A 15,059-nucleotide genomic window follows, 5' to 3' on the forward strand; every position below is an offset into this window, starting at 1 on the left:
GTGATCATTATAAATGGCGACCACTGTATAAATAATGTAATTTATTAGTAATTACTAATTAGGTAATATTTATTAATTAATATATCCTTAATATTATTTTTCAACTAAAAATAATATACAATTTTAATTTTTAATACAACTTGAATGAAAATAAAAATATGTTAAATTCTGTGTGGCTGAGTAATTCTATTTCTGATTTTAAAAATGTGCATTTATTTGTTTTTAGTCTTAAGCCTCTTTATTCTAGTCTAATATAAATTGTTCTGATCTAATTAAAGCTTCTTCAAAACTGTTTCCAAAAAAACATATGGCATCAATGTACGATATCATGGTTTTATATAAAGAGTTGCTAAACACGTTGTTTATGATTCTTTGAAAAAATAGTTTTTGAATCCTTGCGGAAACCTTTTAAAATTAAATAATCCAAAAGCCGTAATAAATCCTGTCTTATCTCTGTCCTGTTGTTTTATCTGTATTTGAAAATTACCTTGGGCAATATCAATAGAAGTGTAATATTTGGCTCCATTTAAACTTCTAAAGAAGTCTTGTGATCGTGGTATTGGGCTACAGCCTCGTTGTTCAGTTATCTGTAGTCTACCAAGAATTGGTATTCACCCTTTTCTTTTTTTGGAATTAAGAATACAGGTGCTGCGTAATTACTTCTACTTGGTTCAATAATGTCCGCGTCTATCATTTGGTTAATTAATATTTTAAATTTTTCTCTGTGTGACGGGGAAACTTTAAATGATGTCTGAAATATAGGTTTATCTGATTTTAATTTAATTTTGCATGGTTCTATGTTAGCAAAATCTATATCTAATGGATCTGATGTGAATAAGTGTTTATAGTTGTTAATTAGTTTTAAGGCTTCTTTACGTTGTGTGTTATTTAATTCTTGAGAAATTTTGATTACGTTTCCTTGTGTATCTGCGACTTCATTAATAATTTCATCGCCATAATGTTTTTGCTTAGTAGTATACATTGTTTTTATTTTTATTCCCGCTTATTCTTCTTTTATACTTGGTGAATTCGTTTTTACGATATTTGCTATTGTCATTCCTGCGGGATTATTACTGTTAAGATTTGAAAAATTGTAAAGAGTTATAGGTATCTTCATTATTAACAATGGATGATTCTAAAGCTAAAAGCTTGTTTTTGCTTAATCGTTCAAGTGGTTCTATTACGTAACTTGAGTCTATTATATTTGTGTTTGCGTCGAAGTTTTTAATAATTATTTTATTTTTTGGTGGTATATATTTTATAGTGTAATTTTTCCTATATAATATTTTCGTTTGTCATTTATGCTTGTTATATTATATTCTGTTCTTATATTATTAATATTGCTTTGTGTGTTATAATTGTACCATAGTCTATCCATAGGTAATAAGACATCGTTATTTAATTCTAAGTTTTTATCTTTAAAATTGATGATTAAGTTATTTTTTATGCTAAAATTGTTTACCAATAATATTTTTCAGTAAAGTCATTGATAGGATATATATTTCCATAGTTTTGTAAAAGGTTGTCATCTTTTTCTTCGGATAGTGATAGTATTTTAATTTTTATAAAAGTATTTTGAGATACAAATTTGATCATATTGGGAATGATATCCCATTTTTTATTATTCAAGCCTGAAAATATTTTAGGCAACGATAATTTTTTTATTTTATTTTTTACGCACAATTGTTTTGTATTTTCTAGGGTTCTGAAAATATTAGAATACTTAGGTTTATCATTATAATTTTTTTACTAATCATTAATATTATTTTGAATCAAGATAACGATAAATGTATCGGTGAGCCTGTTTCTGGTGAGTACTTGTATTTATAATTTTTTTTGTACACTATAGATCACAGATAGTTATTTATGGGGAATTATAGGAAAGATATACATAATTGTCACAACAATTCATAAAATGACGAGAAAAGAAGTATATTATTATGTTCCACTTAATTTATCTAATACATAGAAAAAAAAAATAATATAATATGAATATTCAAAATAAGATTACGGTTACGATAAATTGTTTGAGAATTTCATGTTTTTGGTATAGTAAACACATATAAGTTGCCCTAGATAATAGGGTTGTATTTAAATTAAATAACTCAGGTCAATTCTATCTAATATTAAAACTAACATCACAAAATGTATTCGGCTGAATACGAATTTAAGTATCTATACTATAATACCCTAGAAATTGGGCTTAACGTGTTACGACCACTTCAAAGTCAACCATTTTAAAATCTCATAATTATTAAAATAAAAAATATTTTTTTACTAATCATTAATATTATTTTCAATCAAGATCAAGATAGGTGTGTCCGTAAGTATAAATATTAAATTTTACTAAACAACATATCTATATGACTATACATTACACATGTTTATATACAGTGGGTTCCACATCTTAATGTGATACAGTGTCTCGGAATTCAGTTGAAATGTAAATAAAATAAGCTCCAATAAGATTAGGTCCCTACAGTTCTTACGTTTCGACTCCCTTATTATAGTTAAACTTTAGTAAACATGTTAACATTTTTTATATATTGTAAAACCATTTATTTTATTGTTTGTTACAATAAACTTAATATAATGTTCCTAAATAAATTAATATTTATAACCGGATACATCTTGGTGTGAATGATGAAAATATATAATAATTACTGTAAGTGAGTCTGTAACGTAGGTATACTTATGTAGGTACCTATAACTAATTTAACTTTTATATGAACTCGTTTAATTTTATATTTGTATAAACATTAAATTAATAATATTTATATATAATACCTATATCGGATTATAATTTCATAAATATTATAATTAATATTCATTGTTATATAAAATATCATTACAGACCAAATGGTTGTAAAAGGTTTAATGAAACACATAGAAGGACGCAAGTATTTAATTTAAATATTTGGATATCAAAAAAATTGTTGATAGAATATCATTCACTGTTTATACCTAATGGTGTTATAATATTCTTATGAATGTAAAATATATAAATACGATACTATGAATAATTAAAGAACCAACGATTTCAGTACAATGCGAGAAACACGTCATGAAGTTATCGGTTAATAACTTTTGTTGGGTCTATTTAATGTAACCATGTGATGTGTGATTTATACTTATAATTAACGTCAACTTTAGTTTCTTCTTCCTAAATTTCACCAACTGCTGCAGTGTGTGGGGACGTTAAGGCAGCACAAATTATAATATATGTGTCACACACTCATACTTAAACTGTTTTTAACATTCTTTGTAATCAGCTGAATTTTCACAATAACCAATGTAGGTAATTATTTTAATTTAGAGAGATATGGCGATGTAGATGATTGGCTAGAGAAAGCTAGAAAAATAGGTAAGTACACATTTTTTTTTTATAATATTGTAATTAAATATTGAATCATGTACACTGTGAAAGTAAGATGATAAAATATTTTAAATACTACAATTACTACTTTAAATACTCAGTTTCGTATATTAGCAACTAGTATTCATTGAAAGCTGGTCGACAATAAATCAACCCCAAACTCATTTTTTTCATTTTAACTTTAAGAGGAGACTTATCTCTCACACCTCCTTTTCGTTTAAAAATACATATTTTATTTAAACTTATTTTTTATTAAAATAATGTTGATATATTATTTTGTTAGCTAACATTTATGGTGCAGGAGGGTTTGTTCCAGCTGTTGAGGCCCTACTAGGTGGTCACCATGGATTTTTATCCCTATGTCTTCGGCCAGTTATTTAATGCGGCATTGCGGCGCTACTTACAATACGTGGAATATATTTTGTGCATACTAAATATGCACGGATTGTACCAAGGGACAGTGTTGGGTAAGTTACTTTTAAAAAGTAATTAAGTTACTTTACTCGTGACTAAGAGATAAATGTAATTAAGTTACTTTACTCGTTACTCAAATAAAATTGTAATGAAATTACTTTACTTTCCAAATAGAAAAGCAACTCATTACTTTCTCGTTACAAAAATAAATTTTTTTTTTAAATTTCTTGGCAATAATTTTCTGCAGGCAAATTGAACAAGCAAATTCTTTATAAAACCTGTATAGTTAATGGGATCATATAAAATTTAGTCTTCCACACAAGCTTTATTCATAGGAAACCTATTTAAAGGAATAAAAAATTTAATTAACTGTTAGATTGGTAAACATAATAATACCCGCATTATACATATATTTTTTTTCAATTCGCAATAGATAGGTAGGTACTTAATAATTCGAAACTGTAATGCGTTATTCTATAGAAATTAAATTTCAAAAGTAATTTTCATTACATTTTCGTTACTTAGAAATAATTCTAATGAAATTACGTAACGTGTTACAAGCAAAGTAACGCCGTTACACTAATGCGTTATCTTCGTTACATTACTACCCAACACTGCCAAGGGGGTATCACTGAATAAAATATAGTCGGGTAAGTCTTGAATAAGACTGTTACTGTTCCCGTAGATATTTCGTCTTCTTATTCGTCGTGTGCGCAGTTTTTTTGCCGGATCGTATTTTGTGATATCTCGTTGGCTGGCTCATTGGTTCACCGTTGACCTCGTTTCCTGTACCCAAGAATCACTTACGGTGTTTGCTGTTGAACCTAGCTCATTATATTGGCAGTCGAACGCATACTGACATTAGATTACCTACTTATACTATTATATAACATAGCGCTCATTATTATTGCGAGCGATAATTGGTTGAGAATCTGTGTAAATATTTAAAATGCGTTTGTACAATTTCACGATTTTTATCAATAAAAAATGTATCTAGATGAATTTATTTAGATAAGTAAAAAAATTATCTAAGGTGAACGTAATTAGATACCTTGTACCTATTTATCTAGATAAGATAAAAGATGAACAAATAATTACCTAGATATTCATCTAGATAAATTTATCTAGATGTCCGAACACTGGATATGACCGATACGTTTTCGTTATCGGAACGACTTGGGTTACTATTTTCATTACCTGTTGTCATTGTATTGTTTTTATTTTCTTCACCGTCCTTGCTCGAATTCAAATGTGGCATCGTGTTGTGGAATTTATGGCACTTGAAACATTTTCTACCAAAACATTTTTTGTAATTGTGCGGACGTATACATATTTTGCAAAATTTTAGTGCATTATTTACTTTATTTTTTCTGTCGGATACTGATAATGCTAGAAATGCAGGGCACTTATAAAAAGTATGTGGTAAATTACAATTGTATCATTTAGTCATATCGGTAGCCGCGTTTGCTCCTTGGGTTAATCTTTATTGGATTTCTTATTTGCCTTCGAATCCGAGCTTTCTTTAATATTCATTAATTTAATTCGATATTTCTGATACCGATTCAACAGTTTCTACTATTTTAAAGCGTTTTTCTAACAATTATATCAGCACTTGAATTGGTGGTATCTCGTCTTTTGGAGCAATTGTTGCCCATGCTTTTATTGTGCTAATATCTAATTTTCTCGTAATTAAATGAATTAACATAGATCCCCAGTCTTGAGGATTTTCTACCAAGGACTCTAATGCGTTGATATGACAATTTAATTTATCAATTCATTTTCGAAATTGTTTTTATTCTTCGGTTATCACTTATAATTCGTACAAACCTCTAATATGTGATTGAATAAGCACCTTTTTAATATTATGCCTGGCAATTTAACTTTCCAAAACAGTACTAAAATTGGCGGCGGTCGTCTCTATGCCTTGTATGACTTCAGCCGCTTCACCTGATAACGAAGCGCGCAAATGGAAAAACCTTTGAATATCGCTTATTCGATCGTTTTTGTGTACCATAACCCCAAAAATGTCGTAATATGTTGGAATAAGCTTTACTGCTATAGATACCCGAAAATGTCAGCAGACTTTTTGCCGCTAGTTGTATTGGCGCATTAGAATTATTACAACAAAATCCACTACCACTAATTATCATCATCTGTAGAACCGGAACAAGCATGTTACCACCCATAACGTCGACATTACCTTGATTTTGGATTTGCTTATTTTTTCTTTCGTAGAGTAAATCTTCACACATTGAAATGGATTTAAAATATGTTTCTTCAAATTCCACGCAGTAGGTCGTTGCTTCTTTGTTTTTTTCATCGTTCAGTAACAATTTGATTGCACATTGGACTTGCCAAACATCCTCGGTCTTTTCTAGACGGCACTTCAACTCTGTCCGTTTTATTTTTTTATTTTTGTCAATATTCTCCAGATGGTTTACAAATCTTGTTAGCTGGGCTTTAAATTGGCCTCTACGGACTTTCAAGGCACATAACTCGGGCATGTCTCCCTATTTTATATTTATATTTTTTTTTATTATTTTTTTTATTAAATTATAAAAAAAAACTAATAGTATATTTTAGGAAGGAGCTCATTTATAATAATATGGATGCGACTTACCACAATTTTCCTACTTTGAAGTTGGATTTCGTGCTCCAATGGTATGTCCAATATTCTTCTCATTTCCACAACTTCACCGTTATTCTGCTACATGACTGGATTAATGAATGATTATTTATTTGAGTATTTTCATGCATGCACTTATTTTACGTTTTAAATTTGATACTATGTGAATTTTAATTTAGACTGCCATTCACGAATATCGCCAATTCCTTATATCCTGGTCGAAGGATCAATGATGATTTACGAATTTAAATTATGGACTGTATGGATCTTTTAACTATAAAAAAATATACTTTATTTATCGCGTAAAATATTTCTCTTTATTTACGCGGCGAATGGCAGTCAAACGCATACATTGTAGATTACTTATACCTACTATTATATTACATACCGCTTCTTATTATTGCGAGCGATAATACGTGACAAAATCTAGCTTACAAATTGTAGATAAAATATACTCGTTAACAACTTTCGAGACTAGTTTGCAATATAGTGGATCTTAATCTTAATTTTACAACAACATTATGAGCTTTGAAAATGATCGTTCAGGTATGGCATTTGATATGGAAAAGCTTACACTGATTTTTAATACAACAAAAATGTTTGGAAACATACTTAGAATTTCAAAAATATTATTCTAAGAAAACTAAAATCTTAATGATTGTAGTTAGTTACCTATTAAGTCATAATTGATAATATTCTGATTTCTAAGATCACCCATCACTCCTTAATGATATAGTTTTGGTCAATTCCAAGCCTAACCCCCTTGTTTGGATGGACTTCTGTTAGTATACATTTTTTATTTATAGGATTCCATTTGAATATACAATAATGAACACGATGCAAATAAGATAATTATATAGGTTATTCAAAATAAAAAATACACAATATTATAATATCATTAAAATTGTATTGTTATCTATAAGATAATATATCTACATTTATATTTTTTGCATCAGTGCTAATCGACATCAAATAATTATTTTATAAGGAAAATAATCGATACACCATATAACATTTTATTTTATATAATATTGTATTCATGTTGTATTGCTTGTATAAATTGCTTAGATATTCATGAAAAAAACCTCGGAAGTAAGTATCTACCTAATTGTTATCGATTTTTTATGATGATTGAAAATATTGTTTTTCTATAAAATAAATGTTTAAATTGTAAAAGCTTTATACCTAATTCATGTATAATATTTACTACTATATTCATCTAAATAAAAAAAAGTTTCGCTAGTAAAGTAATAACAAAATATATCTACCCGAAGCTAATACATATTATTTCAGATTTTGTGTATGATTATTCGATTATACGTCTATATTTAAATGGTAATAATAATTAAACTGCAGGTTGCATTACAGAAATCTGACACATAATATTATATTTTATATTTAATTAAAATATTCCTAAACTATTAATACCTAATATTGGTTCTATAATTATATCCAATATAAAAAAAACTGATTTAAGTCAAACTGTTTTTATTTTATAGCTTTTTACACCCCAGCTCAACATTGTGCAAGTCTTTCGGTCAATCTAAAAGTTGATTGAGCTATATTTATGATTTAAATAATACCTATACATTTTTATTTTTTATTATATACTTGTAATTTACCTTTATCTATCATATTGATATTATTTATATTATCTATAGGTAATAATAATCCTTGTTGAATTTACTAAAAACATAATTTTTTCTATATTATATAATTATGTATTAATACAATTTCGTCAACATGGTAGGTAGATACTTTTTTTTTATTATTAATACGTATCGACGTGTAATCAACTTAATATTTTGTAGTACATAAATTTCACAATATTGGTCTTTGTTAGTGTAGGCGTAAGACATACATTTTTGATTGAGATGTTGACGGTTTAAAAAAAAATATAAATTAACTCATCTATACTAAGTACTTAGTGCAGTCAAAATGGCATTGAAAATCACGATACGAGTACACGACAACAAACAACGTAGACACTCAGTTAAATATTATCAAACAATTTGAAATCCAAGTACATCGGCCCAAGGATTTGCCCACCGGAAACTATCCCGGTATCCCGGTAGACGAATTCGCCGTTAGAAGCAGTACCTTGACTATTTAAACCACTGAAATAGAAATTGAACTTGCAAATACTTGCTAATCATTAACTTTCGTTTGATATCTATTTGAGACTTCTGGGATAACTTGGATGGTCTAACTTCAAGACTTCAAAGCTTGTAGCGGTCGTTCGAGTAACTTACAAATTCTAAAGATCGACCTGCGAATACCTACTTGTAATTAACTTGCGAAACAATTGCATAGATTTAAAAACAATTGCAGTATTTAGGTGGGCCAACTTCACGAACGTAATGATTCCGCTGTGGCCGCGAAAATTAGCACTGTTGGAGGGAGAATCGATGAAAACCAGGCCGGGCCTATGAAGAATTTAGGCAACGGCGGTGGTGGAAATACACACAAGGCCGCCGTCACAACATACTACACGCATAAGTAAAAAAATAAGCCCTCTTAAAAAAATAAAATTTGATTTTTAAATTTCAGAAATGTCTAGTTCGAAATTACGTGTGCGGCAACAAGCGGAACTCGCTTCATTATACGAGAATAATACCGGTGGTCTAAGGAATCTGTGGAATAAACGTTTTTGACCGGACGACCAGCTTGTATGCGGGGACTCGCACATGTAACAGTGTTGCGTGCACCCGACTTACAGGAGATGGTGATAAGATGGGATGATGGTAGAAGCGTCAATGATCAACAATTTGTGGGTTGATGTATTATTTATTTAAAATTGTAAAAATATAAGCCAAGTTAAAGTTAAAATACTATTAGATTATTTGAATTAACGAAGAAAAACCAGTTTCTTAGAAAATAAGCGATTACTCGAATTTTCTCTAAGTCCCGTAATACTTCGTCAACGAAAATAATTTAAGTCGTAATACAAACATGTGATAATTAAGAATGAAGAGGTACAGAAGTGTGTACGTACGGTGGCAAAATCACGTCTCAATACTGGCCCGCTGCTATAAGGCTCTTATACAGTCCTATCCCCTCTCTTACTAGATCCCTGGCGGACTGCGTCGTTGGTTCTTACAGTCCAGGGGGCCTTGTACAAGATGTGCTTTTGGTCGGTGTGGGGTCTCGTAAAATGACCAAGTATACCCGCGGTCGTCTTGTCACGGTGCCAATATCTAATTCGTAGAATCTACTGTGCTCCGAGGAGTTCTCACAGATATCTTAAATTCTTAACGGTTTGGTTTTGTCATCTGGACGTTGGAAGACGCCGAGACTGTTGCTAACGTTTATAGTATTGCTCCCCCAAGGTTTTATGTGAAGCGGTGACATCACCTAACTATTTACGTGATACCATAGTACATCCGATGCTGTGAAGTATGACTATGTGTAGGGACGGAGTAGAGGGGTCCGTACATAGCAACAGTCAGTCTTTGAGTAACACATTACCATTACAGACCATTTTATTTTATTTCTCTCATTAAAACACAATTACAATTGAATAAAGAATATTTTAATTTTGAGCCAAAATAATTTAGTATCGTTATTTTTATTTATTGCGGAGTCGCTAAGTGTGTTTTCATAACAGAATATTGTATTACATTATTTTAATAAAATTAGGTACAATAATATTATTGAACTTAGTTATATCTTGTATACAGTCCACGAATCCATTGAATATGGTACTTAATTTCTGTAAAAACTGCGATATATTTATTTGAATCTGGATCCTTGACACTCACTACTCCGGTTAAATAATAAGAATCATAGTGGAAAAAGCATAATCCAGCGCCGCTATCTCCCCGACCCACTGATTGTCCTGAAACTAAACATATTTTATTCACAATACTTAAATTACTCAAATGACTGTTATTAGGTAGCAAGTACAATACGGAGTTACCTGATGAATTAAAAATTATTAACAAATACCTACTATTTTACAAAGATATTATGTGTTATAGTATCTATCTATAACATATGACAGATGTGAAACTCAATGAATTTCAAATCACAATATTTATTATTATTGGTTACATTTGTTGCGTATTAAAACTATTATATTGTGTGATTATCAAAACTTCAATGATTCACTGCTAGGTTATTACTATTATGTGAGTCAATGACAATTTTTCTAAAAAAGAACTCAAGTACGAAGTCAATGCGTTATAGTTTTAGCGTATGTCAATAATGAAAACAATCAATAGGTGCAACAAAAATATGCGAACCTCCTAAGCTTATAGTTTGTTTGGTAGATTTGTCATTTATAGAAATATATTTTGTATTCTTAGACTAATTATTGTAAAATATAATTCATTAATTTAATAAGAATTAAATTAATATCTTCATATTTAAAAGTGTCTACCTTCGATATTCAATGTCCAATAAATATAAGTGAAAATAGTTAAAACAATAATGATTAACGTTAAATTATTTTATTACCCACTGAAGAACCGGCACAAAACTTATCAATAGTCACAAATAGTTCAAATCCACCTGTAAACATTTTCTGGCAAGTACTATGATTGATATATGGTAAAGATGCTTCTAATAAAATGGGACTTGGAATGTCTTTTTCCGTTCTTCCCCAACCAACAACCTGTAAAAGTATAAACCAGTTGTACAATTTACAATTATAATAATTAAAGTGCCGGTATAATAATGTTAATAATTTTTTATGTGATTGTTGGGAATGTTGAATACAAATTCGCAATTTATTTTTAGTTATCAATTAATAAAATTAATCAATTTGTATTTAAGATTTGAGCGTTTAATACATGATTCCTCATAAGTTGTCCTGCATTTAACAAATTAAATTTTTACCAAGAAGTTAAACTAATTATTTATGAGTGTTTTCCTACATTTTTTAGTTATGTATAACTAAATAACACACAGATTGCACTAAAATATGAGAAATGCTATAAATACAAAAAAAAAAATGAACATAAATACATCTCAAAAACTCATCATAAATAAATTAAAACAATTTAATTGAAATTGAAATTATTATTAGAAATAATTACACCCATAATAATAATGGGTGTCGGAGTAGTTTAAAATATGATCTGTAGACAATAGTAAATATTTAAATTTTAAGTTAAATTTAAAGTAAAATAAATATATATAAAATTGAATAGAAATAAAAGATGGTGGGTAAATGGATGCCGCTCTGCTGTACAGTAGATTGCAAGTGGGTCATTGTATAGTTGAAGGTATTAAATTGGAATTCAATGATATAATATTATCATTGTATACGAAAAACGATTGAGAGTGCTGACGGTTTATCAGTGTGTATATTTTATATTATACTAGCTGATCCCGCGTTACCCATACAAATGACAAATCTTAAAAAAATTGTGATAGATCAACTCTTTTTGGGTGTAACTTGATGCAGTAAGTGCAGCTCATACACTCTGGTAAGCAATCCGATTATGTCAGACCACGGACAATGTGCGATAGCATGTCAAGTAGTCACGCCGCGATCAGTGGTTATAACTTATAAGTGCAACTCAGCCATTGTAATCAATGTGTGAATATTCGATTTCAGGCATGCTTGTACCTGATCTACCCGATAACCAATGGTAACTAATAAAATAATTAATACTAATTCCTACTATTTATTTCTTCTACCTATAGCCAATAGCAACCATTTTTAAACAAAAATGTCCAACGTAAATCTCAAAATTCCTGTTCGAGCACCTCCTTGGGTTGGCCTTTATTTATAAATTTATGCCTATGAAACTCACAAAGAATGTGGCTTTCTATTGGTGAAAGAATTTTCGAAATCGGTTCCATAGTTTCAGAGATTACCCTTAACAACTTCAACTAACAACTCCCCTCTATGTAATATAATATATATATTTATATTGTTATTACTTATTATTAATACAGTAGTAGGTAGGTTGAATATAATATTATAAAATTACAACAAAATAACTTAAATCGTTATTTTTGGTTATTTACCTAATATGTAATTTTGTCCAAATTTGAACATAAAATAACTATAAAAAACTGTATTTTTATAATTTTTAATTTTTTGGTTACAGAATTAACTACTTACGGGGAACCTCGTTTTAAATTTGTAATCCTTAGCTATAAAAGTTGAAAATTTTATAAACTTCTAACTAAAAACTAATTTTAAAATTTTAAATTTGATAATTGTTGCCAAAAATTGAATTTTAAATGCTTATAATATACTACTGGCTATTATAGAATTATACGTGAAGTCGAAAAGAGATACAATCACACTATATGTTGATGACTTCTTACTAAAATCTGTAAAATTAAAACGAGAAAACTTATCTCGAGAAACGAGAAATCTACAAATTACTACTAATATACTAGCATAGGAATTTTCGGATAATCCCAAAAGTTTAATTTTTACGATTGTATTATGCAGTGGCGTATTTAGGAATTTTGATAGGGGGGGATGAAATATATAATAATAGGCACACTCAATAAATAAGAATATAATATACATTTTTAAAATCCTCTAACTTGTTGAGTTTAGTGTGGATCAAAGTTAAATAAGAATTAACACAAATTGTATAGTAACTAATAGCATTTATTATAAATTCATATTAACGAGTAACGACAATCCCGTGTTTAATACGATAAAAAAAGAAAATAGTTATAATACAAAATCCTGTTTTTTATTTTTTTGGATGCTTAGTTCATCGATAAGCTTATCTGGCATGATTATTGTATTGACCGGTGACATGCAAATAAAGCCAACACATTAAGAGGATGCTACACCCGTATGTGTTGTCTCCGTCTTACACAAGCATGACATAGCAAATTGTCGTTCACTATTATCAATAGTGTGCAGTTGGTTTTGATGGCGATAGGGTGAAATGACCTATTATCAAAATTTTAGTTAAGAACATTATCTGGGTTTTAGCGTGGGCGAGTTTTAATATTTTAATTTTCAAGCGAGGTATGAGCATTTTTAATTTTTGATATTTCACATACCCTTATTTTTCTTAATGTTCTTACCTAAAAGTTTGATAAGAGGTCGATTCACTCTAGTATCAAAACTAACAGCTCACTATTGAGAATAGTGAACGACAATTTTCTATGTCGTGCGTGTGTAAGGCAGAAACAACACACGCGGGTGTACCGTCCTCTTATAAGGGTCCGTATTAAAATAGTTAAACTAATGTTAAACCGCGGAATTCTACTGGTAAAATTTAAGCTTTGATTGTAAAACGGGCCCTAAGTGTCTAAGTCGGTTATAATAAACAGTATATAAAAATTACTATTTAATTTATAGTTATTATTCAATATTAGTTAGGAAAATTGATAAAATATTTACTTCTGTCATACTATTTATTAGGTAAGACTTAATACTTAGTAAAAACTTGAAAAACATCGTTCAGGTGTATAGTAGTTGATACAGTCAAAGTACAAAATATTTTCAAGAGTTCATGAATATTTGGATATACCTGTTTATCACAAACATCTAAAGCATGTAACCCAGAAGAGAATACAATGTTTTCAGTCACTAAAAATAAACCCATGCCCTATGGTAAATCTACAGTCTTCGTGGTAATTTTGTTTTATTTACCGAATATTTATCGGGTTTATTATAAACACTCAAGCATGAAAAATAATTCGCAGACAATTCAAAAATATAGTATACCATACCACCATTATAAAGATAAATGTTTTTATTTTCAGATATTTATGCCACGAACGACTAGTGGCGTATAGTACCTATATCAAAGCGGACAAATTACCACATCTAGAACATTTAGAAAACAGATATAGGTCCCTACTAAACTTAAAAGTAGTATCATATTGAGAAATATAGAAAATAAGTAAACTTAATTTTACAAAAAATTAAGGTCAAGGGGGGGATCTATCCCCCTCGTAAATACGCCACTGGTATTATGGTTTTCTTTCAATATGAATAACTGGTGTGTGCCAAAACGATAATTTGATTTTAGATAATTGTGTGCGGAATTGATAATATGTATAAAAACATTTTTTTTTTAAACGTGTATGGTCATGGCATTAATTGCTGAAACAAAAATGTTGTTTTTTTATCTACATGTATCAGTATACGATACATGTAATCACCTTAATCTCAAATATGATATAATATATCTAAAATTTGAGAAAAATAACCACATTGTACATATCCTACAATAATAGCTTATGATATGAAACAATAATGAAAACAAATAAAAAATGACGTTAAAAAAAAAGGGGATTAAATGCTAAAAATAATAGAAGTGAATAGTGAAACAAGTATATTCTGTGTCAAGGGTGCATTAAACGAGTTTATAGCTAAGAAGAATTTTATAAAATCACAGGAAACACAATGCAAATGGCAACAATATCCTTATCTTTAGCTGTGAATTATGGAAGTCATATATTGTAACTTGCCAATATTTATGCATACTTTACGGTATATGCTCTTACATACAAATATAAGTGATACGTATATTAATTAAGGGGATTCGATACCGTGATTTTCTGTTTTTGTCTAACACACGCGCGACATAGTATTTTAGACTTGTTTTTTGCCAAATATTTCAATTGATCTATTTAAGCGATAAGATTTCTGAAAACAGATTTAAATTTGTCGTCAAGTCTACTTGAAATCGACTTTCCCACATTTTT

The 15,059-nt window shown here is 29.2% G+C and overlaps 2 protein-coding genes across 6 annotated transcripts in view; both read right to left on the reverse strand.

The window, feature by feature from the left end:
• LOC100159991 (legumain) overlaps window positions 1-15,059 on the reverse strand; it is a 521,349-nt gene that overhangs the window by 401,344 nt on the left and 104,946 nt on the right. The window lies entirely within an intron of this gene.
• Window positions 9,966-15,059, reverse strand: part of LOC100161936 (modular serine protease) — an 18,584-nt gene continuing 13,490 nt past the window's right edge. For 3 of the 4 annotated variants that reach the window (XM_008186979.3, XM_029485860.1, XM_029485863.1), the window contains 2 exons: window positions 10,875-11,031; window positions 9,966-10,260 (listed from right to left, as the gene is read on the reverse strand). In XM_008186979.3, coding sequence (XP_008185201.1) covers window positions 10,076-10,260; window positions 10,875-11,031 — 342 coding nt within the window. In that variant the 3' untranslated portion in view covers window positions 9,966-10,075. The remainder of the gene's footprint in view (window positions 10,261-10,874; window positions 11,032-15,059) is intronic. The other variant, XM_029485862.1, reaches the window with a different exon arrangement.

The sequence above is a fragment of the Acyrthosiphon pisum genome, chromosome X (genome assembly GCF_005508785.2).
Source record: "Acyrthosiphon pisum isolate AL4f chromosome X, pea_aphid_22Mar2018_4r6ur, whole genome shotgun sequence".
NCBI lineage: Eukaryota > Metazoa > Arthropoda > Insecta > Hemiptera > Aphididae > Acyrthosiphon > Acyrthosiphon pisum.